The sequence below is a fragment of the Dendropsophus ebraccatus genome, chromosome 2 (genome assembly GCF_027789765.1).
Source record: "Dendropsophus ebraccatus isolate aDenEbr1 chromosome 2, aDenEbr1.pat, whole genome shotgun sequence".
In the NCBI taxonomy this organism is placed as follows: Eukaryota; Metazoa; Chordata; class Amphibia; order Anura; family Hylidae; genus Dendropsophus; species Dendropsophus ebraccatus.
Window position 1 is genome coordinate 43,594,707 of NC_091455.1, and position 26,318 is coordinate 43,621,024.

At 41.8% G+C, this 26,318-nt stretch overlaps 1 protein-coding gene across 5 annotated transcripts; it reads right to left on the reverse strand.

Moving 5' to 3' along the window:
• Nucleotides 1-349: 349 nt before the first annotated feature.
• Nucleotides 350-25,838, reverse strand: PKIA (cAMP-dependent protein kinase inhibitor alpha). 5 transcript variants are annotated; one of them, XM_069959953.1, is made up of 3 exons: nt 25,669-25,838; nt 5,551-5,728; nt 350-1,439 (listed from the first exon to the last, which is right to left on the reverse strand). In XM_069959953.1, exons 2-3 carry the CDS (start codon nt 5,699-5,701, stop codon nt 1,360-1,362), a joined length of 231 nt encoding a protein of 76 aa, XP_069816054.1. In that variant the 5' UTR covers nt 5,702-5,728; nt 25,669-25,838; the 3' UTR covers nt 350-1,359. The 5 variants fall into 5 exon arrangements, with proteins under 5 accessions (XP_069816054.1, XP_069816056.1, XP_069816055.1 ...); XM_069959955.1 differs by lacking the exon at nt 25,669-25,838 and adding an exon at nt 22,990-23,115; XM_069959954.1 differs by lacking the exon at nt 25,669-25,838 and adding an exon at nt 14,282-14,366.
• Nucleotides 25,839-26,318: the final 480 nt, after the last annotated feature.

Here is a 26,318-nt window from a genome sequence, read left to right on the forward strand (position 1 = left end):
GGATTGGTCCCAGTTCACCACTGCACCAAGTGCCCTGAAGAGGTCACCATACATTCTTAACCGGATGGCTGTGGCCAATCACTACCATCACTAATGTCAGTGATTGGCTCCAGTGCCTTGTGCAGTGCGATTAGTGATATCACCAGGGCACTTCCACTGGGGACTCCAAGACAGTGGTGGTGCTGGATGGGAGCTTGACAGTAGAGGTGAGTAAAAGTTTTTTTTTTAATTTCTCCACCCAACCCCTGCCCCTTGCAATTTTTTTTTAGTAATCAGAACACTCCTGAAAAAAAAAAAAGACAAAAAAAGCCAACCAACAAGAGCCAGCAATTCTAACATATTTGGTTACCTTTATTGGTTATTATAACTTTTAAACAACCACACTATTAATTAGTAAAATATACAAACATTAAAAAGTGCACTATTACATCCCTAACCCGAACAGTGTTAGAAATAGGTACTAAATTTGGAAGGAATCGGTGTGTCCAGATAACCACACGCTCTTCCTTAGTGCATTCCTATTCTCCAACCCTCTAAGTGTAGTGCATCTCTCGCTAGTACAACAAAAAAAAAAGTTTTCAGGTGGATTTCTAGAAGATAAAAAAGTGAGAAAAACTTTAGTGAATGAAATGCGTAACCCTCGTGAAAACCGGTATTGTGAAAAGTCTATAGTGACTATCAAGAGTGAATTAGAAACTGACAGATATCACATAACACGGTGGCTTCACCTGCTACTTAGTACAGTGCATTTCATAGACTCTTTTAGTAACAGCTGTTGTACTGATGAAATATTACGAGTTTGGAGGTGAGTAAGGAATTAGTCTGTGAATGACAAAAAAAAAAATCTCAAAAAAGAATAAAAACACACAACAGCCCTTTGTTTGTGAGGCCACCAGGTCACATGTGCACATTTATAGTAAGGGGCGGTGTAAAAGATAAACCATACAAAACATTGGAAAACAACAAAGCCATTAAAACACAAATACAATGTTCATAATTCAATGTCAGGTTTTTCATGTTATTTGTCTGTGATTGAGACGCCGTATAAATCATGGAAGCCATTACAACAGCACAGAATCGAATCCTTAGAGGGTTTTTAAAAAACCCACAATGACTGTGGCTACCCAATGGTGTTTCAATAAAATTTCAAGTAGCTAACTTTGCCTTAACCGTCTCAGCCATTGCTTATGAAAAAATTGGGAAAAAGCCCTTGAGCCGTCTCCGCTGCTTTCAATCTCTGTGATATGTTCCAGTCACTTCTGCTCTCCGGGCTGATGTCTACACTCGCCACACTTGATATCTTCATATTGCTTTGAGGATTAGAACCTTTAGATGCAGCACCACACTTGTATTGAACTGTTAGCTCTCTTGTTTTGGCGCTTGAGTTTGTTCCTCTGTAGTTTTCTCACTAGGAGTTGTCTGTTCATTTTCATCACCCTCTGTAATAAAGACAAGACCAATTTTTTACCAATTTTTTTAAGGAAATTTTGTTTCAGTACTCAACCACTCATTCGGCACCCAGTCTTGCAGTCTTATGTAATGCCAACTTGTGCTGACCTCTACAAACATTGATTGTTGCTCTCCCTACACATGTAAGTGTTAAAGCCCCCATACATGTTCAATGATCGTCCAGCCATCAGTTACAGTATGTTTGACTAGAGTAAATTCAGAGTGGCACTCTATGACAGTTCAGACCGTTCAGATTGTAGGTTTCTGGATGTTGAATAAACTTTGAAGAAAATGCCATCGGTGAGTGCCGTGATTTATTACTGTATTTGTGTCTGGCACCAGGAAGAAGCAGTGATGAGTGGCAACTAAAAGCCATTGGTATGGCAGATTAAGGGAATCAGGGTAGGTGAGTATCACTTCTTTTTTTTATTTTTACACCTAATATCTCCTTAAATCTTTCTATCATAACTCACTTATTATGTGATGCTGTTCATCTCCAGACAACCAGTTTAATGTTTCTGTTCTAATCTCCTTGATATGTGAGCAGGGTCTGGAAGTGGTCAGAACAGCAGCTTTGGGAGATCAGCATAGGTGAGTATCATTTCTGTTTTTTTTATTTACATTTTTTCGAACCTCAGTATTAAAAAATGATCCTTGGACAACTCCATATTGTCTTTTTTTTTTTTTTTTTTAAACAATAATTTTATTGCATTTTTGAATAGCAAGCAGGCCATGTCATATAAAAGACAAAAGCAATAGAAAGTTGTACATGTATATAACATATGCATGAAGGGAGACACCTACATATACTGAGTCATTTATTCGCTCCAGAGTGTAGAGAAGGGGATGGTATTACGACTACGGTTACCATGACCATATGTTCCCCAAGGCGTCTCACGAAGTCCTCAGCGGACTTGGGTGCTTACATGAGCTTGGCCCTCAAAACCAGACCGTCTTGCATAAAAAGGCAGTAACGAACCAGAAAAAACTGTCACATAGCTTGCATCCAGAATTACTTTCCTAAACAACCATGGGACAGTTTATAACAACTCAACTTGTGACCAATGGATCCACACCAGACACACAGTTCACACAGACCAAACAACAAACATACCCAACATAAAAACATACACACACGAAGACAAAGAAAATCAGCCAGACCAAGACATGACACTCAAGTGATTTTTAGCACCCCCAGTGTGCCTTTAAGATCTTCAGTACAGTACCATTCTGAGCACCTAAACTGTAGCATAATCTCCTTCCTTTCGTCCGGAGAAGAAACTTTTTCTAGAAACGGTCTCCATTTATGAAAGAATTGTTTAGTGATCTTCCCTCCATATTGTCTTATTTACTAACTCATTTATTTCTGCTTTTGGTTGGGATATATATATATATATATATATATATATTTTTTTTTTTTTTTTTTTTTTTGCTGCATTAGCTTGTTTTTTCTCCTCACTAAATGCAAAATGCTCTCACCTCCCCAGAGGACCTGTACATTGGGGTGTGCATGCATGAAGGGCAAGTTACACAGGCTGTAGATAGGGTTGATAGCACACAAGATGCAGTTTTCAGGAGAGAATCACATGGGCTGTGTACAATTGTAGCAAGAAAGTATAGTTACCAAAGCCAACTTGGGATGTAAGAAAACACAGAACTTATATTCATCATGGATTACAGACGAACTCTGGCAGTGACAGCCCGCTCAGCCAATCACTGACTGAGACAGGACAGCACCACGGCCAGTGATTGGCTGAGCAGGCTGTCACTGCAGGGGTGAGCATTTCTGCAGAAGTGTAAGTGGCTGCAGACTGTGGGGAACCCAGAGACACCACAGGAGGACGTGCGAGGAGGTAAGCATAAGATAATTGTTATGTTTTATACGAGGGCAGTGACATATAAAAAGTTTTTAATTGCCAGATAACCCCTTAATTGATTGTTAGTCAGGTGACAGTGCATGTACCTGGCCGCGTCCCCTGAAAGGAGAGGGAACACTAAGTAGAATGGACTTCTCCAATAAAATTGTCAGTCTGGTTATCATTTTTGTCACCGTCAACTTTGTAAATAGGACTGTACGTGTACGTAGCCAGTAAGACACGTGTATGCACAGATCCTACCTGGACCATTTTGTCAGTCTTCATCCACTCTTTCACACATAATCTGCAGTGACAGCTGTGTCACCCCTCCTGTGACTTCCTCTTCACCTCTTTGCTTCCCCACCCAGTATGAATATGATAGTGATACGATACTTTTACAGACGTTTGACCAGCAGATATCTAACACCATTTAATTAATTTGTATTTCCTAATGCCTGGCATTGATCCCAAGTAACTTATGCAGCACCTGTTTGTATATTTTAATCCATGCTTATCTGTAAGCTTAATCTTTCTTGCATTTCATAATTAATATTTCTAATCTTACATATCTTAAGAAAGGAATGGCAGTGAGTTGACATGTGGTATCTTTTTGTATCTAATGTAGAAACATAGACGATTGTTGGCAGAAAAAGACCACTTGGTCCATCTAGTCTGCCCTATTAGTATTTCCCTTCTTAGGGTATGTTCACACTGAGTAAATATGCCAGAATTCCGCCACATTTACTCAGTGTGAATCCCGCCTGCCTCAGTGTGCCATAGCCTGTCTATGAGACGGCTCGCGCGCTTCTTCTCCAGCTGCTCTCTGCGCAAAGAATTGATATGTCACATCACGGCCCTGGATCCTGCTGCTGCATGTCAAGGTCCTGCTGATGGACTACCTTCTCAGCCAGTCAGTGTAGCAATGTCCCTTCCCATTGACTCATAAGCTGAGCAGGTAATCCATCAGCCGGGTGCCTGACGTTGCACCAGAAGCTGCAGGAGGCAGGTGGCTATCAAAGATTGTTATTCTGTGGGGGGCAGGGTGATGGGTAAGTATACTTTCTTTATTATGTTCCCCCACCCCTGCCTGCCTGTATTTATTTTTTGTGAGAGCCAATAACGGACATTTTTTTTTTTTTTTTTTTTTTATTCCTCCATTTGATTTGCATGGCTTTTTAATTAATATTTGCAAATATGATTAATTTAGTGGCAGCATTTTTAATTTATTTACTTTTCCTACACTGTCTTGCGCCAGCTCTTTTCAAAAGAGTCAGCACGAGACAGGAAACTCCCGTCATGCAGAGCGGCGGCATAGGTTCCCATGATCCTCTGCCGCCGCTCCGTTAATACACAGTGATCTCACGCTATTCAGCACAAGATCACTGTGTATTATCTAAAGTCCCTGTTCTCTGATTTATTTATAAAGATACAGACTGCCTTTGCAGTCTGTATCTTTTACTTCACCTAATCCTCTTTTTTCCATCTTGATGATGTCACTTGCGTTTCAGTGTTAGAATACAAGTGACATCATCAAGATGGCGGCGCCCGACCTTGCTGCACCGAAGAAGAAGGTTAGATAAAGTAAAAGATACAGACTGCAAAGGCAGTCTGTATCTTCTTAAACAGACTTAGGGAGAGATGAACTTTGGTAATAGGGACAGTAAGATTTAGGTGATAGGTTCTTTTTAAACTTGCTAGAGTTCCCTAGAACTCTGTAGTAAAGGGGGAGTAATCCTCTTTCGTAACACTTTTTCTCTCAAAGTCTAGAGCCAATCACTGCAAGACTTTAATCATTTAAATATCCAGCTTTTTTTTAACCCTTTGGCTACAGCTGATCAGGATCATGTGTACTACTACAGGCCACAACACGGCGGACTGCAATATCCTGTGTATATTCTGTACTCTGACCAGAAGGACTTTTTTCTTTACCTTTGAACCTTTAGTATTTGACTGAGTAGAGAAATTAGCCTTGCAAGGATAACAAGAGAGTGAAGCATTTTGGTCTGATAAGATATATTACAAAGTTTCCTATATTCACTTGTACAAAGTGTGTTGAAATAAAAGCGTGTATTTAAGGGAAAAAAAGGCTTCTCTAAAGTACTGTAGGGATTGAAATAATACATAAACATGACTCCAGAGAAAAGGAAAACCCCGGCATTGTGTTCAGAAGCTGTCAGAGGCTGCACAGTGTTAATCCTAGGTGTTTTCTCTTCGCACATCTCACACTTGCATATTAGACTCTTACCTGACTTGTTAATGTCAAGCTCTGATAACTTTAGAGCCAGCTCACTGGTGTTCCCGCTTGCAGAGGAGACAAGTATATCATGCAAAGCATTCCGTCTTCCTGTTCTCCCAGAGGCTATGAAATCTGCATATGTAGATTCCACATCAGTCATTGCTACCAAGTATCCACATAGCAGTGCCTGCAAGGAAACACATCATTTTATGTCAGTGCTTAGAGTAACAATGGATCCCAAAGCTATTATTCAGCCTAAAATAAGTGTATTTTTACATATGTATTATAGGTGCAGCCAGGGCCTGTCCAGGCGGCGGGTCTGATAACCTGTACTGACAGAACCAAGATAGACTGGGCTAAAGTGACAGTGAGTAGTGCCACACACGGACCATCATAGGGCAGTATAATAAAGACTATAGGGGAGATTTATCAAACATAACTGGCTCAGTTGCCCCTAGCAACAAATCAGATTCCACTTTTCATTCCTCACAGACTCTTTGGAAAATGAAAGGTGGAATCTGATTGGTTGCTAGGGGCAACTAAGCCAGTTTCACTTTACACCATGTTTGATAAATCTCCCCCAATATCAAGAATAAGATGCTGCTGAAACATGACTTTTTATATGTTGCCTATGATGAGACTAACAATTAATTCCATACTTGTTACTATCTATTCATTCTCCTTGTGTATGAGCTTTTCTCTCCATCTCCCTCTCCTCCCCCCTCCCTTCCGAGACGGCTGATGTAAACAAGTCCCTATCTGCAACTTTGTAATGCCTGGATTAATGAGTTCATCAACAACTTGACCTCAGAATAACCCTCCTACCATTACAAAGAAGCTACAGATAAAGCCTGCCAGGGACTTGTTTACATCAGTCGTCTCAGAAGAGAGGGGAGACGTGTCTTCAGCAGAAAGCAGCAGCTCAGAACTGGGGGAAGGAGATTTAATAGATAGTAATAAGTATAGAAGGAATTGTTAGTCTCAACATGGGCAGCAACATTTGAAAAGTTATGCGGAATACTCCTTTAAGTAAAAAGAACTCTAGGCATCATTATAACTAATAGTTAAAATTTTCATGACATAAAAATTAACAGGAAACTCTTAAATAGCAATATGATTACTGAGGCACTATAATGATATCTATAACGCTATTTACCTAAATTCTATATGTACTACTTATACAGACAATATGGGGGGAATAATTAAGACTGTTATTTTATACACTTGTCTTTAGGAAAAAGGGTGCTGGAGCAAGCACCAAATTTATTTAAATCAATTGGTTTCAGAAATTTATACAGATTTGTTTTTGTTTACTTCTATTTAAAAAACAAAAAACAAAACCTCAAGTCTTCCAGTACTTATCGGTACTTACCAGCTGCTGTATGTCCCACGGGAAGTGGCAATTTTTTTCCAGTGTGACACAGTGCTCTCTGCTGCCACCTCTGTCCATGTCAGGAACTGTCCAGAGCAGGAGAGGATTTCTATGGTGATTTGCTACTACTCTGGACAGTTCCTGACATGGACAGAGGTGGCAGCAGGACATACAGCACTGAACTGAAGTACTGAAAGGCTTGAGATTTAAAACCAGAGTACCCCGTACTATGTGATTGTCTGTCTGCCACACACAGCAGAGTTTTGCTATAATTTATAGCAATATTTTTCTTGAAAAATTTATGGTAAATGTGTCAGGAGGCCATGTGCTTTACTGCCAAATCCTGCACAGCCCACTTTTTATGAAGTGCTGACTGACACATAATAATTAGAGATGAGCGGACCATTGGACTTTTGGTCCGACAGTATCGGCGCTCTCTCGTCATGTCTGTGATCCTGGCCGCATAGTTGCGATCCCGCGAATATTCCAGGGATTTCAACATCGATTTCCTGTAATATCCTGGCCGCATATTACCAGGAGCGCAGCTATGCGGCCGGGATCACAGGCATGACAAGAGAGCGAACTGCTTTCAGACCAAAAGTCCGAACAGTTCGCTCATCTCTAATAATAATATAAAAATGTTTTGTTTTAAACACCCTAAAAACTTGTGTATACACCAAAATACATTTCATTGAAGGTAAGCTGTCATCACATTTATTCTGCCTAGCCATTGGGGTGGTCCCTCGTGGCTTCTGCCTGCTATGACAGCTTTAAAGCGACTCTGTACCCACAATCTGACCCCCCCAAACCACTTGTACCTTCGGATAGCTGCTTTTAATCCAAGATCTGTCCTGGGGTCTGTTCGGCAGGTGATGCAGTTATTGTCCTAAAAAACTACTTTAAATTTGCAGCCTCGTGCCCTACGGGAGTATCTGTGCCCTAACTTTGCACTACTCCTCCAACCCTCCTCCCCACCCTCTTCATCATTAGGAATGCCACTGGAACATTTTCTTCATGCTGAACATTGTACAGGTCTTTAACGATCCAGCCCATGTGCCGGGCTGCCACAGGTGGGGAATAGGAGGCAATCTGCCTAGAGCATTCCTGATGATGAGGAGGGATGGAGGGGTGGTGCAAAGTTAGGGCACAGATACTCCCGTTTGGCACGGATTGTGGGTACAGAGTCGCTTTAATGAGTTTATTCAGCGCTTCAAAATCATGGCCACTTTCTTCCAGAGACAGTACCTCTCTTGTCCCCAGTTTGGTTGCAGGTTTTGCAACTTTGTTCCATTGAAGTTAATGGAGCTTAATTGCAAACCAAACCTGAACTGGAGACAAAAGTTGTGTTGTCTCTGAAAGAAAGTGGCTAGAGATGAGCGAACCTGGAGCATGCTCGAGTCGATCCGAACCCAAACTTTCGGCATTTGATTAGCGGGGGCTGCTGAACTTGGATAAAGCCCTAAGGCTATGTGGAAATCATGGATATAGCCATTGGCTGTATCCATGTTTTGCAGACAACCTTAGAGCTTTATCCAAGTTCAGCAGCCACCGCTAATCAAATACCGAATGTTCGCGTTCGGATCGACTCAAACCTAAACCCGGTTCGCTCATCTCTAAAAGTGGCCATGTTTTTGTAACGCTGGATAACCCCTTTAAATGATAGATCTCTCCTTATATCCAAGCAGGGTGACAGTCATTGTAATAAGGTAAATTCACTTCTAAAATGATGGAGTGAGAAATCGCTCATCATGATCTTTCAACATGTTCTCAAATCATCGTTGGTCGCTCAATGACAATTCGCCAATTGCTTCATCTAAACAGCCTTTCACAGATTAACCCTATGTGTGAGATGGGCTTAGGCGATCTTAAAACGATCGCAATACTGATTTTTTACAACAATTTATCTCTCCGTCAAAACACTGATCATTATAAAAACAAAATTGTTGCGTCAAAATCCTTAAACGATCGATTGGGCAAATTATTGCTCCATGTAAAAGGACCATAACAGTATTGCACGAACTAAAAAAAACTGGCAAATCAGGATAGGATATGGTCCGTTTACACGGAGCGTTAATTCGCCCAATCAATCGTTTAACGATTTTGAAGCAATGATTTGGGTTTTATAATGATCAGTGTTTTGACGGAGAGATAAATTGTTTGAAAAAAATCGGTATTGCGATCCTTTTAAGATCGTTTAAGCCCATCTCACACATAGGGGGAATCTGTAAAAGAATCTGTTAGACTAAGCGAACTGCGAATTTTCAGTGAACGCCCAACGACAATTTGAGAACCATAATGAACGATTTCTCGCTCGTTACTTGACCGTTTGCTGTGTTTACACGAACCGATTATCGCACCAATAGGATAGGCCATTAGTTTTAAAAATTCTGAACATCTGAAATAAGAGCTGTCAGGTAAAAAAGCAAAAAATATGACAAACAGGATGTGTATAAAAGAACTATATAGTCTTGGCACAAATCTATTGGCATGAATCTATTTTTTCAGTCCATGAAAAGCCATGCACATTATCCCACGGTATATTTTATAGACATTCCAACCCTCTTAAATATTTTTTTCTGAATTTGTTAGTGTGAAAGGATGATTACCTCTAAATAGTTAATCCACTCTTTTATATGTATACTTTATAATGGAAAGTAATATCCTGAAAGATTCAGTGATTTCTATTTTGGGACTACTGATCCATGAAAGTGCTAAAAATAAAAAGCTGCTAAAAACTCCAGATACATCTTCGGTGTTGTGGACTGTGCGTGCGACATGACTCACTATCATCAACAGGTGTTCAGTGCTTCAGAGTAAAGTCTGCCTCCTGCATTGTGCAATTATTCACTCTCATATCTGGCAGCAAAATCGTTTTCAATGAGCAATTCGGCACAAGGATTTCGTCAGAATTTAACAGGTAAAAAAAATAAATAAATCACCAACACCCTATTGCAGTGTGAACCAGAACAATACTATATAAGCCCTGTTCTGATGCCGTCCCTGTACCCAGGAACCACCATGTTGTGTTGCTCATGCTGCCTGGTCGTCTATCGCTCATACAAGCGGCCGTGAATTATTTGGGGGTATAACAATTGGTGATGATGGATTTTACACTTACTGGGGGAGATTTATCAAACATGGTGTAAAGTGAAACTGGCTCAGTTGCCCCTAGCAACCAATCAGATTCCACCTTTTATTTTCCAAAGAGTCTGTGAGGAATGAACAGTGGAATCTGACTGGTTGCTAGGGGCAACTGAGCCAGTCTCACTTTACACCATGTTTGATAAATCTCCCCCACTGTCTTACGTGAGATACAACACTGCCCAAATAATGTATTGGCTTATTTTCTTCTTTCCATAGAGCTAAACATGACCGAGTGCACGAGTTGCTTATCATTGTTGGAAGGTGAGTGGGGCGATAAGCTTTCAGCCTAATGTGCATCTCGTGTATGGCTGGCTATAAGGCTGTCATGCTATTTTACAACTATCTGCTCAGCACTTTATGGCCCTCTAATTGCTACAAATGAAGCCTCTAAAAGCTTTACTCCAATACATAGAGGCCACACTTACTGTACTGTACTAAAACAATTAGTTCACGATATTCTATCTACAAGCATAAACCATATGTACTTGATAACCAGAATCGGGATTTCTATATAAAATGATGAGCAGAATCTTCGATGACAACAACTGTGTCTACTGATCTAAAAATAAAGGATTAACCTGATTGCAGAGTAATGAGATATTCGCTGTGATAACCTTCAGCACACTGGGCATTAGATATCTACTCGATGCTTCTGCAGACTATTCCTTCCCTCTTTCATCTTCCATCCCCCTCTCTGGTATATTTATAGGGGTTAGGGTTGCTGTTTACTATCTCTATAGCTGATTTGGTGTTCTTAATTCACATCGGATAGTGGCTGTCTGCCCATGTGGTTGGGTACTCATCCAGCTATTGGCTTCAAGCCACGGTGGGGGCTGGAGTACAATACTCGTCCCCTTTAAATACATGATGCACAGACAAGAACTCGCCTTTAATTCTCCTATAGAGATCTATAGACACTTGGTAGACACTGAATGAATATGTAACTGTTTCTAACAATTTTACAAAGATACTATGAGGTCCCTGGTGTCCTGAACACTGGTTTGTGGGCCTGACAGGTAAGGAGAACAGCTTACTGATGCTTTTCTCTTATGCTCCTTCTGATACTGCAAAAAGCTTCAAAACAACTTTGAACGGTGCCCGCCATACGGAAATGACCGACCCCCAGTCATAAGGAAGTAGACAGAGCCCCTTCAGTAATACTCACCTCACCCTTCTCCCACCCTGTCATATTTGATTAGCAGCCTGAGTGTAGGGCTGCCCTGACAGGTCTTGGAGCTGGTGTATGGGGCACCAGCGACCTCACAGGTTCGCTTTAATATACAGAAGCTTTTCTTCACCATCGGGAATGCAGAATACAGATACCTACTGGGCACAATCCACCTCTAGGAATATCAGGTGTCTCATCGGAAATCACTCTCACCATATAGACTGCAGAAGCCCCTTTGGCGTTTTCTCTGTACAGCAATATTCCTGACCACTTAGGGGAGGTGTAGAGGAGTACTACTGTGTAGGGGAAAGCTACCGTACTGGTGTGGCAGCAATGGGGAACTGAACTGCAGTACCACACACAACCTGAGGACAGGGGTGGAGCTATTTTTGCAAGAAAGGAGCAGTGTCTTTACAAAACCTGGATAAAGGATCCCTTTAAAGGGTTACCACGTGTACCCCAGGTTTATCCCCTGCCAACAATCTACCTGCACCATTTATATCTGGCAGCCACATCCACTCCCTCTTGCCAGGCAACTGGCTTTCAGCCAGAATACTGCCATAATTTGCTCCAAAAGACTGGCTTAACCTCAGTGGTCTAATCTTAGACTAGACAGGTTAAGAACCTGACATTGATAAAAAATGTTTTGAAAAATCTGGTACATAGACTATCTAATCATATTACATTTCAGTTTTAGTAAACCTGGGTCAATGTGCGCACTAAAGCCACCTAGCCATCAACTAGAACAGAAGTCGTCAAACAGAATTTGTTGGACTTTTAAGATTGCATGTCTATTGTCAATCAAGTCACAATCAGATCTGCCCTGGATCTTGTGTTAGTGATTGATGGAATAAAACATCTAATAGTGTACATATGTTGTTAATGTTTGCTACCACTAGCTGTTTGTAGTACAATTGCTAAGAAGGGTATTGTAGTCCCAGAAAAAAAAAATAACATGATATATAAAAAAAATAGAATTGGCAGCTTTGATGGGGAATCAGGGCAGGTGAGTATTGCTTCTTTTGTATTTTTTTTTTTTACACCCTAATTTACTTATCTTTTTTTTTCTCCTTAGACAGGATATATAATAATGTAATGCTGCGTTTACATGGAACGATAATTCGCCCGATTGTACGATTAGCGATTTCGAAGTAACAATTTTCTTTTATAACGATTGGCGTTTAGACGGAACGATATATCGTACGGAAAATTCGTTTTGCAATGATTTTGCGATTGCTTAAGCCTATCTCGCACATAGGAAAAGTCGGCAAACGACTGTTTACACGGAACGATCTGCAAATTTTTTACGAACACCGATTTTAGAACATGTTGTAAGATCAAAAAGAACAATTTTTTGCTCGTCACTTGATTGTTCGCTGCGTTTACACATACGATTATCGTTCGAATTCATTCGTTATCCATGCAAATTCGCACGATTATCGTTCCGTGTAAACGCAGCATAAGACAGTATTACTTGTTGTTTCCAAGAGTCAGTTGAAAAGCTTAAAGGTCATCATGCCATGAGAGGTAATAGTGTATTACTAGTATACTGTATGCCAGTCAGTGGGCATGAGGCCTCTGTGACACCCACTGATCATGTGAAGTGCCAGAAGCCCCTTTGGCTTTTTCTTTGTACAGCAACATTCATTGACCACTTGGGGGGGGTATACAGGAGTAGAGATGATCAAACAGGGCCAAGGTTCAGGTTCGTACGCACCCGAACCATCAGCATTTGTCTCACGCTGCCTTTTCTCTCCGTCTCCCCCCTCCTCCCCCTCTGTTCTGTGACAACTGATGTGAACAAGTCTCTGATTGGCTTTATCTGCAACATTGTATCTTCTTTTAATGCTGGGCAGGTTATTCTTAGGTCAAGTTGTTGTTAAACTCACTGTAAATAACCCTCCAAGCATTACAAAGAAGCTACAATGTTGCTGTCTCAGAAGGGAGGGGAAGGAGGAGGAGGAGGAAGAGGAGGTGGAGAAAAAGAGGAAGGCTCACATGCAGAGTTTTGTGTTTTCAGCAGAAAGCAGCAGCTGAGAACTGGGTGAAGGAGACTGAATAGATAATAACAAGTATGGAATTAATTTTAATCTCACCGACTACCTGACATTTCTGAGGACTTAAAAGGGTTGAGCACTGGAAATACAGCATGCCAGACCTTTCTCTTACCTGGTATCATCTGTCGAGGGAGAGTCCAGAGGGTACCATACCTAATAGATGGCTGTTCAGTCCAACAGAAATTGGACATTTCGGCCAATGTGTCATTGGCCACCAGTCTCAGGATTAGTGATGGTCCCAGCAATTGGGCCCCAACTGGTCAGAAAAAGATGGCATATATACCAGTGATAAGCCATCCCTTCTAATTGTTAGATAGATAGATAGATAGATAGATAGATAGATAGATAGATAGATAGACAGACAGACAGACAGACAGACAGACAGACAGATAGATAGATAGATAGATAGGAGATAGATAGGTAGATAGATAGATAGATAGATAGATAGATAGATAGATAGATAGATAGACAGATAGATAGACAGACAGATAGATAATGCAAAACCATAGGGAGCCAGTTATGGTCCAAATAACGAACTCAGCTCTGCTACATCCATATATAACTAATCATGATCCTGAGTCGTATTACTTAGTTTGATCGGCTTACTGTAATTGTGTTGTTTCATGCCAGTAACAAGGGAGCTGATATGTTACCATATTCACATGGACTTTAAAGTATATTATGTAAATTCTCAGTCCTTGTCCTATATAATCCTCAGCACATTTCTGGACTGTGATAATCCAGCGTACACACAATACACAACCAACGCAAATCCTAGAACGCATCAAGTGCTGAAGCAGCATATAAAATATATGAACACATAGACAATAGAATAGACGGAATATTTACCTAATGTTATATCAGGCAGAAATGAGCACCCAGCCTGTGATCCAGCTACACGCTACAGTGCATGAGTCTGACCTATATATAAGCATTAATGTGCAAACAGATCAGTGACAGCAGAAGCTTTCGCCATAGCCGATACCAAAATCCACTTACTTTACGATTTCTTGCTAAAAGAATCCTGGTGGAGAAGGCCTTAAAGGTGATATTTACATCTCAAGCCTGGCACCCTGCTGCATCCATTGCTGCCGCTCTATTTATGGTTTGCTATGTCATCACTTGCTAAAGACTGAGACAGCTGTCCCCATAAGTGGTGCTTCAACCAACTGCAAAGTCCTCGCAGCCAGATAATTCAATCCTCCACTTTCCCCATCCAACACAAACACACTGAGATTCTGACACATTGTCATATAGACAAAATGTAATGCCACTTCCTACACATGACACCTATTGTATATAGGCTTATGTCATTGTGTTTGTTTTCTTACACGTTCTGCTTTTGAGGCATCCCTTCACTTTCTGATGGGAATATAGCTGTATACAAGTCACTGCTATATATTCACTACTGTTTCTGATCTATTCAGTATTTTGTAAGGTTTGTGCATACATTATATTAAAGTGGTATTCTGCTCAAACATACCTTTTGATATGTTGCTGTTAATGGTGAGACTAACAATTCCTTCCACACTTGTTATTATCTGTTCTGTCTCATTCCCCCGGTTCTGAGCTGCTACTTTCTGCTGAAGACATAGAAAACCGTATCTGAGCTGCTCAGACCCTCTCTGCTCTCTACCCCTCCTCCTCCCTATCTGCAACTCCGTAGCAACTTTGTAATGCCTGGAGGGTTGATCACAGTGAGTTAATCAGCAACTTGACCTCAGACTAACCCTCTCAGTATTTCAAAAAAACTATAAAGTTCCAGATACAGCCTGCCAGGGACTTGTTTACATCAGGGAGGGGGGAGGAGGAGATAAAAGCTCACACACAGTTTTTTTTTTGTGTCTTCAGCAGAAAGTAGCAGTTTAGTATTGAATGGAATTGTTAGTCTCCCTGTGGGCAGCAACATATAAAAAGTTATATTTAAAAAGGACCTGTCACCCCCCGTGCCAGGGTGACAGGCTCCCGACCCCCCGTTACAGCCCCCTATACTCACCTGATCCCGCCGGGTCCCGCTTCCTGATCCGGTCGGGTCACGGAGAAATGAGCGCCCGAAGCCCGGTGCGCACGCTCACAGGAGAGTCCGACGCTCGTAGAGAATGAATGGGGAGTCCGATGCTCTATCATTCTCTATGGGCATCGGACTCCCCTGTGAGCACGCGCGCCGGGCTTCGGGCGCTCATATCTCCGGGACCCGACCGGATTAGGCAGCAGGACCCGGCGGGATCAGGTGAGTATAGGGGGCTGTAACGGGGGTCGGGAGCCTGTCTCCTTTAAGTAGAATACCCCTTTAACCTGAGAAGATACTTATGTGTATATGGACATTTTCTGTCATTGACATTTTACACTTCAGCATGATGCATGAATGACATTTTGTTTAGATGCTGCGGAGTGAGTTGGTCTTATGTACTGTAGCAGAGATACTCAGAAATGTCAGATTGCAGCAAAACTCTGAATGCATTTATGTCTCAAGCAGATACATGCTTACTGCCAAATCCATTTCACCTAGCAGAAGCATATTTGGCACCCATGGGGGAGATTTATCAAACATGGTGTAAAGTAAAACTGGCTCCGTTGCCCCTAGCAACCAATCAGATTCCACCTTTCATATTCCAAAGAGTTTGTGAGGGTTGAAAGGTGGAATCTGATTGGTTGCTAGGGGCAACTGAGCCAGTTTTACTATACACCATGTTTGATAAATCTCCCACATTATGTTTACTTTGCTGTGGTGTCAGGAATGAGAAATTTGGTTTGCCAATGACTGAAACCATATCATTTTAGTGAAATTCCGGTTCTAAATGGGATTTAGTGACGGTTAGGTTTGGGTATGGAGGCCTCATGCTAGCTGCATCTAAGAGCCACTAATCCTCTCCCCAGCTATTAAAGAATGGTTACAGCATAGCTACCAAGATATTAGTAAGTCACAGTAATTTCTTGTGAAATGAGCGGCAATGCATATAGTACTGTATGCATTGTCAATTAAGATGTCCATGGAAACAAAGTAGCTTGCTGCTAATCATGCTGGCGACCACTATATATTTGTATATAGTAACATCATCATCCTTCGCCATGTTGATACATGATGTATCTAATCTGTCTTCCCATATGGAAGTTGTCTCGGTCATAATGTACATGGTTGTTACATTAGAATAGATAATAGCTCAGTCATTATTGATCTAGTTTTAAGCCTGTCCATCCCAGTTAAAAAATAAAATATGACAAAGGGAAATTCCATCTTACTAAGGAAACTACCATGTCATCTGTAAAACACTTAGACACAGGAACTCCCGTGACTGGCACCCTGGAGTCATGCTTGGCCTTGTGCATTGATCACATACGTTTTTAGATGGTACAGTATGTTGTCTGCAGCTGTGGAATGGTCACATAGCTCACATATCAGGTCATAAATTATATCACCAAATCTGACATTTAGGTAATAAACTTCTGAGGGGCATGCACCTTTGTTTTTGAAGCCCAGTCTGCATCTATCCACATTCAATTTCATCATAATCTTGTTACCAATGTACACACATGACTTAGAATTAGTGATGAGCGAGTACTAAAATGCTCGGGTGCTCGAAACTCGAGACGAATATTTCCCGATACTCGGGTGCTCCTTTCGAGTAATAAACCCCATTGAAGTCAATGCAGGGGACCAAAGGACCAAAGGGGACCCCATTGAAGTCATTTTTGCAGGGGACCAAAGCTCTGCACAGGGAAGGTTGCGTGAAAACCTGACAACCTCAGAAAATAACAGAAACAACACGGAAATGGACAGGAAACAGCAGGGGCAGCATGCAGGGATGCCTTTGCTGCTGGCTAATTGCAACATTATGCCAAATTATGGGCGTAATGACCCTCATTACAATTTTGCTGACCCAGACCAAGTTGGGCAGGGCACATGTTAGGAAAGCACCCAACTAGGTGCAACTGGGAGGACTTTTGGTGTAGTGTATGGAGTCTGTGTGTACTAGGTACTAGGTGCTGTTTGTTTTAGAGCACCCGTTACACTGCACAGCCAGAATATGTGTAGCTGTACTACAGATCCCAGCAAGCCAAGGTACAGCAGCAGCAAAAATGAGTACTGAGAGGACTTTGGGCAATTTTGGGGGGGTCTATGTGGACCACATCCTGTCCCCAAGATGGCGGTAGCTGCACTACAAGTCCCAGCCAGCAGCCAAGAGGAGGCCAGGAAAATGTAGTTGTAGCCCTTAGAAGGACTGTTGGGTTCTTTGTGGATGATTCCTGGCTAACAATATTTTCCCCACCCTAACACTCTCCCTGACAGACAGCAAGCCCATCCAGCCTGCGTCTGAGGCGAGCATCGCGGGATCTGATTCTTATATGCCCAGGTCATCTGATCTAGCCAGCCACTCGCTGCTATCGACATGTAGGGTTCCCACGTGATGCTACAAGCTCCCAAAGCCTTTTGTGCATGATTATTGGCTGAGAAAAAGCCGCCAAACATGCAGGAAGAGGAAGATGCCACCTCTTACCGAGCACCATCGAGTACCCTAATACTCGAACGAGTACCAGGCTAGGACAAGCATGCTCGCTCATCTCTACTTATAATTAATAAGGTCTGTTTTTTTTTATTATTAATACGTGTACTTTCAAAAAATGCCTATAATCCTACATGGGTCTGTTATATGAACTATTCAGAGTAGTGACCAGGGCCAGATTAGCCATCTGTCATTTCAGGCAAATGCCAGATATGCCGGTACTCTCTGTGGCTTGGTCCAGTCCTCCTCCTGGCCTGGCAATTGCCTCCTGCTACAGTAGGGGAAGGAGTCTCCCAGCCAGGAGGAGGACTGGACCGGCCCAGAGAGGGCACTGGCCTATCTGGCATTTGCACAAAAAGACAAATGGATAATCTGGATCCCGGAAATGCAGGACATCTGATTCCTAGGTGAGCCTCCCATTTAATTGTGTGTGTGTGTGCGTGCCCTTGAAGGGGTTATCCAGCGCTACAAAAACATGGCCACTTTTCCCCCTCTCTTGTCTCCAGTTAAGGTGTGGTTTGCAATTAAGCTCCATTCACTTCAATGAAACTGAGTCCCAAACCCCACCCAATCTGGAGACAATATTCTGGGAAAAGTGGCCATGTTTTTGTAGCGCTGGATAACCCTTTTAAGGCACACACACTTGATTGGGCACAGGCGCCAGGGCTTCCGGCACAGGCAGCGTCTCTGACCCACACTGCCTGTGCTGGAAGAGAAGACAGCATGAGCCTGGAGACCAGAAGTATCGGAGGAGCCAAATAGAATTGTGGGCAGTCTGGCCCTCGTCCTCTGCACCCAAGTACAACACTTCTCAGAGTGAAGGGGCCACAGTACTTGGCTTTCTGATTAATGGAACAATTTTAGGGTGCAGTATAAATACAGATAGGACCTCTTTCACCCAGGGGTTCGAAACCCTTACTGATCATAATTATATGCCATATCTCGGTAAGAACACCCACTTTAATGCTCTCACGTACAGTATTAAGTTGCACCATGCTTGACAGATTAGCTCAATAGCAATAGCGTGTCCTGGGATATTATATTTAAATGTTATCAAAAAGAATTTATATGTGGTACACGTGGAAACAGCTGCTGTTTGGTGCACGGCAGGGGTGACTGTGAGAATTGGATAGGGTTATCAGCTGTTGTGATACAAAAAGATATAGCACTGAGAATTAAAAGCAGTAACATACCCTGTAAGTGTTTAAGAGGGCACAAAATGTCATAGTCTCCATGCTGACATTGGGCATTGGAGAAAATCTGTCATATAATACCACTGATCATGAGAATCATCTAGATAGCGTTGTGGTCAAGAGTGCAGTTATGTTTTTGTAGGTTTTCAAAAGCAAACCTTATAATTTAAAGGGAACCTGTCACCCCCGTGCTGGGGTGACAGGCTCCCGACCCCCCGCTACAGCCCCCTATACTTACCTGATCCCGTCGGGTCCCGCTTCTGGATCCGGTCGGGTCACGAAGATCTCAGCTGCTGCAGCCCGGCGCGCGCACTGAGAGATGAGTCCAACGCTCATAGAGAGTGACGGAGCGCTGGACTCTCCTGTCATTCTCTATGAGTGTTGAATTCATCTCTCAGCGCGCGCGCCGGGCTGCAGTGGCTGAGATCTCCGTGACCCGACCGGATCCAGAAGCAGGACCCGGCGGGATCAGGTGAGTATAGGGGGCTGTAGCAGGGGGGTCGGGAGCCTGTCACCCCAGCACGGGGGGTGACAGGTTCCCTTTAAGATGTCAGGTGCAGTGAGCAAGCAGAGTTCTTGGCTCTTTAGGACTGATCCTAAGGGGTCATCCTCAGCTTAAAAAAAAACTTTATGGGACTTTGTTGTCTTTGGTCGTTATTATAGTGTAGCATCCTCAGGCCATCATCTGTCCAATCTAACACTTAGGGTCCTATTAGACCAAGGCTGTCAAACCAAGGCCCTCCAGCTGTTCCAAAACTAAAACTCCTATCATTCATGGTCAGCCAAAGCTTTAACCTTCTTCCTAATACCTCTTTCTAGGGATTTACAATTGCTAAAAAGAAGTCTATGAGGAAAATGCTGTATCTAGAGCACACTCTGTTTTAAAAAAAAAATCTAACTGGATCTGCACTCTCTAATATTGCGATGGGCCCACTCCAACATACTAACTGTTATTTGCCAATGCACGAGACAGACATCAGTGTTTAGGTTTAAGAAATTCAGCATATTCCAACATTATGTATAAAAACATATCCAGCAAGTCAAACAACAAATGTTTTCCAGATTCAATAGTCATAATAATCCAAACAATGACTAACCACGAAATACAAGCAAAATTAATATTCATAGTATAAAAGAATTCCCCCTAAAGTAGAAGATCTCCATGAAATACCAGTTAGAGCTGGGGTAGGGAACCTTGGCTCTCAGCCGTTGCAAAACTACAACTCCCATCATGCCTGGACAGCCAAAGCTAAAGCTTTGGCTGTCCAGGCATGATGGGAGTTGTAGTTTTGCAACAGCTGGAGGGCAGAGGTTCCCTACCACTGAGTAAGAGTCACAGTCTAGAGTCAAGCTATTGGAAACTTTAATCATTGGTTTCTTTGTTATGCCCATTCCTTTACTTGCTGACATATGACAGGGACTAATATCCACATTACAGCTAGGACAGGCTTTGTCACTGAGCTCCGCTGAGCTGCTAACTGGAAAGCCTGCAAGAAACTTTTTATAACACAGCAGACCTAGATACGGGGGCCTGGCTCTGTGTATCATACGGTACCTCTAAATAATGTGGTCACAAGATAATGGTCAGATAACAATTCTACAGAGTGAATACTTGAATACAGTACAGTTGCATCCAGTAACTCACAGGTTACAGTCATCTCTTTTTGGAATAATTTACATTCTTTTTTCTTTGAGCCCTGACCAGTAGTGCCCCCTTTCGTGCAACACAATGTAATAGTGATAGTACCCTCTGTGCCCAAAAATGTAATAATAACCTTTTACCCCCCCCCCCCACAAAGTCATAATTTCCCACTTTGTAACCAACACCTATTTTTGTGTCACCACATTAGTGCCCTTATTGATGCCATAACACTGTAATTGTACCAACTTTGTGTCCTCCATAAATACATGTTGCCCCCTCTCAATTCTTACACAGCAGTAAACTAATAATACCACTTTGATGCTGTACATACTGTAGTAAAAATCTTCCTTTGTGCCAACTTACAAGGTAAAAATGCCCCCTTAGAACCCCCCAAACTCTTGTAATAAAAATCAATGGAGCAGGCACCATCCCCAGCACGCCCCACCCCCAGTGTTCCAAACAACCCGATTAGCATAAGGATCTGACTACGACTACACAGGACTGATGCTGAGGATGAAGGTAGGAAACTCACCGTCATCCTCAGTGCCCTGTGCACAAAAGGGAGATATCAGCAGGTTAGATTTGTTTAACCTGCCAATAGTTTCCCTGATAGTTTCCTTGTTTAACCTACTAATAGTGCCCACTTTTTTGCCTACAGGAACAATAAACTATAAATCTCATTTAACCCTATTCCCATGTCGAGCAAATTGGCCAGATGCTGGCAGCATGATGATGTCACTGCAGCACAATGTACGTACTGTTTGTGCCCCTGATGTCTTGTCTGAAGTTTAAAGGGGAACTATCAGCAGGTTAGACAAATCTAACCTGTTGATAGCCCCTACTTCGCACAGGGCACCTTTGCTGTTAGCAGTGTAATACTAGGTCTGGAGCACCGTTAGGAGCACTGCCACACCCCCATCACACCAAACCGTTCCTTCTAATGATAGTCAATGGAGGCTGGCTTGGCACTATGGTCTTCTGCAAGCTGGACCCCCCACCAATCAGCTTGTTATCCCCCATCCTGTGGATAAAAAATTACTTTTGGGGATAGAATACCCCTTTAAAGCAATGTTTGACCACAAAAAGAGAGAACAGGGCACCATCTAACCCAAGGCAAGTCCAGGTAGCAACTACAGACAATTCTAATGGATGTCACTAAGGAACAGTACAATAATATATTAAATAACTCGACTAAAGAAGACAACTCAAGGTCGTTAACAACAATACGGATATTTCTAATTGCAGATTTCGGCTGGAATCCTCAGCTGGCTGCTCCTGAACTACTTCTAGCTGCTAACTAGTGCTTAGTGCAGTGACCTAATTTCATATAACCTGTTTTATAAGGAAAAAGAGATGATGGGTGACATGTATTATAACACAGCTTCAGAAAATAAGCTGGGCCCTATAGAAAGACGTAAGATCTACAATTCTACTATATTTCCTGGTTAGCTTAAAAGGAATGGATTTTTGACATTATAGGAAAATGAAGTCTCCCTGAATGGGAATCACCAGCAAGCAGCTGTAACCTGCATAGGAGCAGGCACCACCACAGGAAATTAAGCAATTACTATAGAAATCATTGGGCTCTCCATGCAATGCATCTGGAGCGAAAGACACTCTCTCTGTGTGGAAATGGGGATCTGCATCAAATAAAGTCACTAAGGCGGGGTATATTCAGGACACACTTTTACACTATTACAGTCAAAAGTCCCCATTCTGATGAGCTAACTTGACAGCTGTCAGCTCAGGTCTTCAGAAGCGACTTGCAACTTATACGGACGCAAAAATGTATCCCTTATACGCCTATGTGAAACTTGCCTTAGAAGGTGTTTGTAAATGTATTTTGCAAACCAGCTGTGGTTCTGCCACAAGTCAGTATGATGTCAAGGGTCTCATGAAAACGTAGTGCAGGTATTTTTAAACTGGATGCACCCTTTAAATTGGCATGGTCATTTGAAAGCAACTTTCCTCCATTCCATAGCCTTTGGGATTCCTAGTATATTTGTAAATCACTTTATGTACCAAAAATGACCCCTTCCCCTAGAAAACATCTCTAAAATCCTGGCCACATGTGTCTCTCTTCTTTACAATATGCTGTCTACTGCCTGTTGTCAGGGGATTTCTGTCTCTAGTAACAGTGAAACGTAGGACAAATTACAGGAAATTGGGGCAGGGACTTTCAGGGGCTCAATAACAGCAATGAGAGCACTATAGTTATTTTGTCACCACTCAGAAGGGGTAATCTATCAAAACCTATACAGGTTAATAAAAATATTTTGTAATGACAGGTATGTGTTAAAGGGTTACTGCGGACATTTTTAAAATATATTTCTTGAATTGCTAATAAAATAATTAACAACCCATACTCACCTTACATGTCCTCCCATGGTCCTCCTGTCACGTCTTCACATCTCCCCAGCTGAACGCTATGGCTGCTACTTCCAAGGTGGACTTATCTTGACAGTGATACAGTCAACTCTGTCAAGTACTGGCTGCAGCAATGTCCAGCGCTGTCCAATCTCAGGTAGTGGTTGGCTGTTGATGGGATGAATTTATTAATCTGTGTGAAACAAAAACTAGTGTAATGTGCCCATAGCAACCACTCACAGCTCAGCTAGTCAGCTCTGGTAATGTTAAACCAGTAGTTGGTTGCTATTGGCAAATGACATATGTTTATGTTTTACACAGATTGACTAATCTGGGCCTAGGCCACTAAAAAGTTTTGTAGAGTTAACTTTTTGCACACGTCTTCTTTTCCTTTTTTTTTTTTTTTCTTTTTTTTTTTTTTAAATTCTGTGTTTTAGTCACCTTTGCACCTTCTTAGCCAAAAGGGTGTGACTTCATTATAATAGGGAACTAGTTTAGGTGTAGTCGATTTTTGGCCACAAGTATTATATGCAATTTTTTAAAAAGTAGCAACATTTTTGCTAGAGAAAAAGTGTTTATAAACAAAGTGCACAAAAGAACTATTTATTAACGCATCTTAAAATCCTACAAACAATGATAAATGCTCCTTATAGAGTTTTGTTGTAGAATGCAAAAGCACAAGTGATCACAATTTTAAAGGAGTATTTAAAAAAAAAAAAATCTCATTTTCCAGTACTTGTCAGCTTCTGTATGTCCTGCAGGAAGCTGTGTATTCTTTACAGTCTTTCACAGTGCTCTCTACTGCCACCTCTGTCCTTGTTAGGAACTGTCCAGAGCATTAGCAAATCCCCAGATAGAACCTCTCCTGCTCTGAACTGTTCCTGTCACAGACAGAGATGGCAGCAGTGAGCACTGTGTCAGACTGGAAAGAATGCACCAGAGCATAGCATAGAGCTGTAGCATAGAGCTGTATGCACTGCAGACTGCAGTGCATACAGCAGTTCATAAGTATTGAAAGACTTGCGTTTTTTTAAATAGACGTAATTTACAAATCGGTTTAACTTTTCAGCACCAGTTGATGTAAAAACAGTTCCGCAATCATAAGTATACTATGGGGGAGATTTATCAAACATGGTGTAGAACTGGCTCAGTTGCCCCTAGCAACCAATCAGATTCCACCTTTAATTTCTTCAAAGAGTCTGTGAGGAATGAAAGGTGGAATCTGATTGGTTGCTAGGGGCAACGGAGCCAGTTTCACTTTACACCATGTTTGATAAATCTCCCCCTTTATGTTTAGAAATGCAATGACCATAGCCATTTTTAGACTATGTTAGGTCCCATGAAATCAAGTGAGCTGCGCTATATCTTGAAATACCATGTGGCTAGTTTTCTAATGTATACCACAAACTGAATCTATGTGTACATGCAAACATACACTAACAAGCATAGGGACTGACACACAGAAAAGCCACTAGGACCACATATTGTATATATTACAGTCATAATACTACAAACCGAGATGGACAAACCGTCTATCACCTTTGCTTCTTCATTACGATTTGAATTTAGTAGGTTCTCTTTATTTATTTTATATCACGTGTCAAACTCAGGCCCTCCAGCTGCTACAAAACTACAATTCCCATCATTTCTGGACAGCCAAAGCTAAAGCTTTGGCTGTCCAAGCATGATGGGAATTGTAGTTTTGCAACAGCTGCAGGGCCAAAGGTTCCTCATCCCTGCTTTACATCGTCTATACATTGTTCTTTGTACTATTCATGACTGCAATAAATATTAGTTTCCTCCGCTTTTCTCTTTTTTAAGCTCTTTTTTTTCTCTACTGAGACATACGCTAATAAAGATGAATGAATTCTTTACTATATTGTTTCGGTTGTGTATGTTGTGTATTGAGCCTCTCCGTTTAGTTTCGGAGCGAGCCGCCTCTGTAATTTACGTATCACTTTCTCATCAAATCAGAGGAATCTCAGACTCTTAGGCTGCTAAATATATCTCCCGGCAATCTTATCTGTGTAAGAAGGTTGAGTAGTAAGTATCGTCTCGATCAAGTCTTTGCAGATTTTAAAGAACATTTTTCTTTTTTTAATGATTGTTTTCATATATTTGTATTGCTTTTTTGCTTTGTGCATGCTCATATTGCAGGCATCTGTAATTTAAGATCAGGCAGATGCTGTTGCTTGGCAACAGTTCATGGCCTACTTGGTACCCATCCTATGAACCAATGGCTAGCAGGGTTTTTTTTCCCTCCAGTACACATGCTACAAAGAAAAAAAGAGGCCATTGTATGATTTCAATAATTAATGAATGATCTACCAGGAGGTCTCAAGATTTCCTAGCATGGCGAGAGTCCTGGAGCCGAGGACCCCTTACTGTTCTGTTGCGATTAATCATTGGGATGTAAGCGGGAGAGCTGAGGCATGTATGACATGCGACCCCTGGCTATCATCTAACACACATAGCATGCCCCCCATTGAGGTTTGGTAGGCAGCGCTTGCATAACGTGTTAAATAATTGACTGCCTGTCTTGTGCATCGCATGAGACTCTCCGCAATGGTCGTTCCTATCACACCTTCTATTGTAAATCCTAACAAATTGCTCAATCCTATAAGGGATCCCCAGCTAGAAGTAGAAGTGCAGATCAGAGCAGCCCCCATCATCACAGCTTACCTTGGCGTCTCTTCTATTGAAGGAATGGTTAGGCTGACGGAGTCGCCGACGCCAGCACTGAGGAGGTTATTAAGCTTCCAGGACTGGTTGATTATGTGATGATGTTAGCAGGCAGACAATGTCAGTGTGTTTCCCATCCAGACAACAGCTGCTCTATTCTCTCTCTCTCTCTCTCTCTCTCTCTCTCTCTCTCTCTCTCTTTTTTTTCTCGGACGCTTTTGTCACGCCTGTCTACTGCTCTTTTTTCTCCCCCCTTTTCAATTAACTTTATTGGTAGCATTAAAAAAAGGAACAGCAGTCTGTGTAAATTGGACGGGAGGAAAATACGAAGGGGGGATGGGATTAGATGCACGGTGGATAAAAATCATTTAAAAGAAGCCGGCGTAGGTAAATGTAAAATTAATGTAAGAATAAATGGAGGTAAAACAATGTAGATCAAAGTGTCATATCTAGTGCTGTGATAAGTCTATTGGGACACGGCATGGGTGTAATACAGTATATACTGTACATATATATATATATATATATATATATATATGTTATAGAATCTATATACAGTGCACAAAAAAGTATAAATTGTATAGTAAGATAGCAGCATGTAGCATAATTACATCATTCTGCAATGAGCATAATCAGTAGCGGATCATAAT

Coding starts and splice junctions, on each gene's coding strand:
- PKIA (XM_069959953.1), bottom strand. CDS start 5,701: ATGACTGATGTGGAATCTACATATGCAGATTTCATAGCCTCTGGGAGA. Junction 1,440..5,550: donor GCTTGACATTAACAAGTCAG/GTAAGAGTCTAA, acceptor TCTTTATTACAG/AGGGTGATGAAAATGAACAG.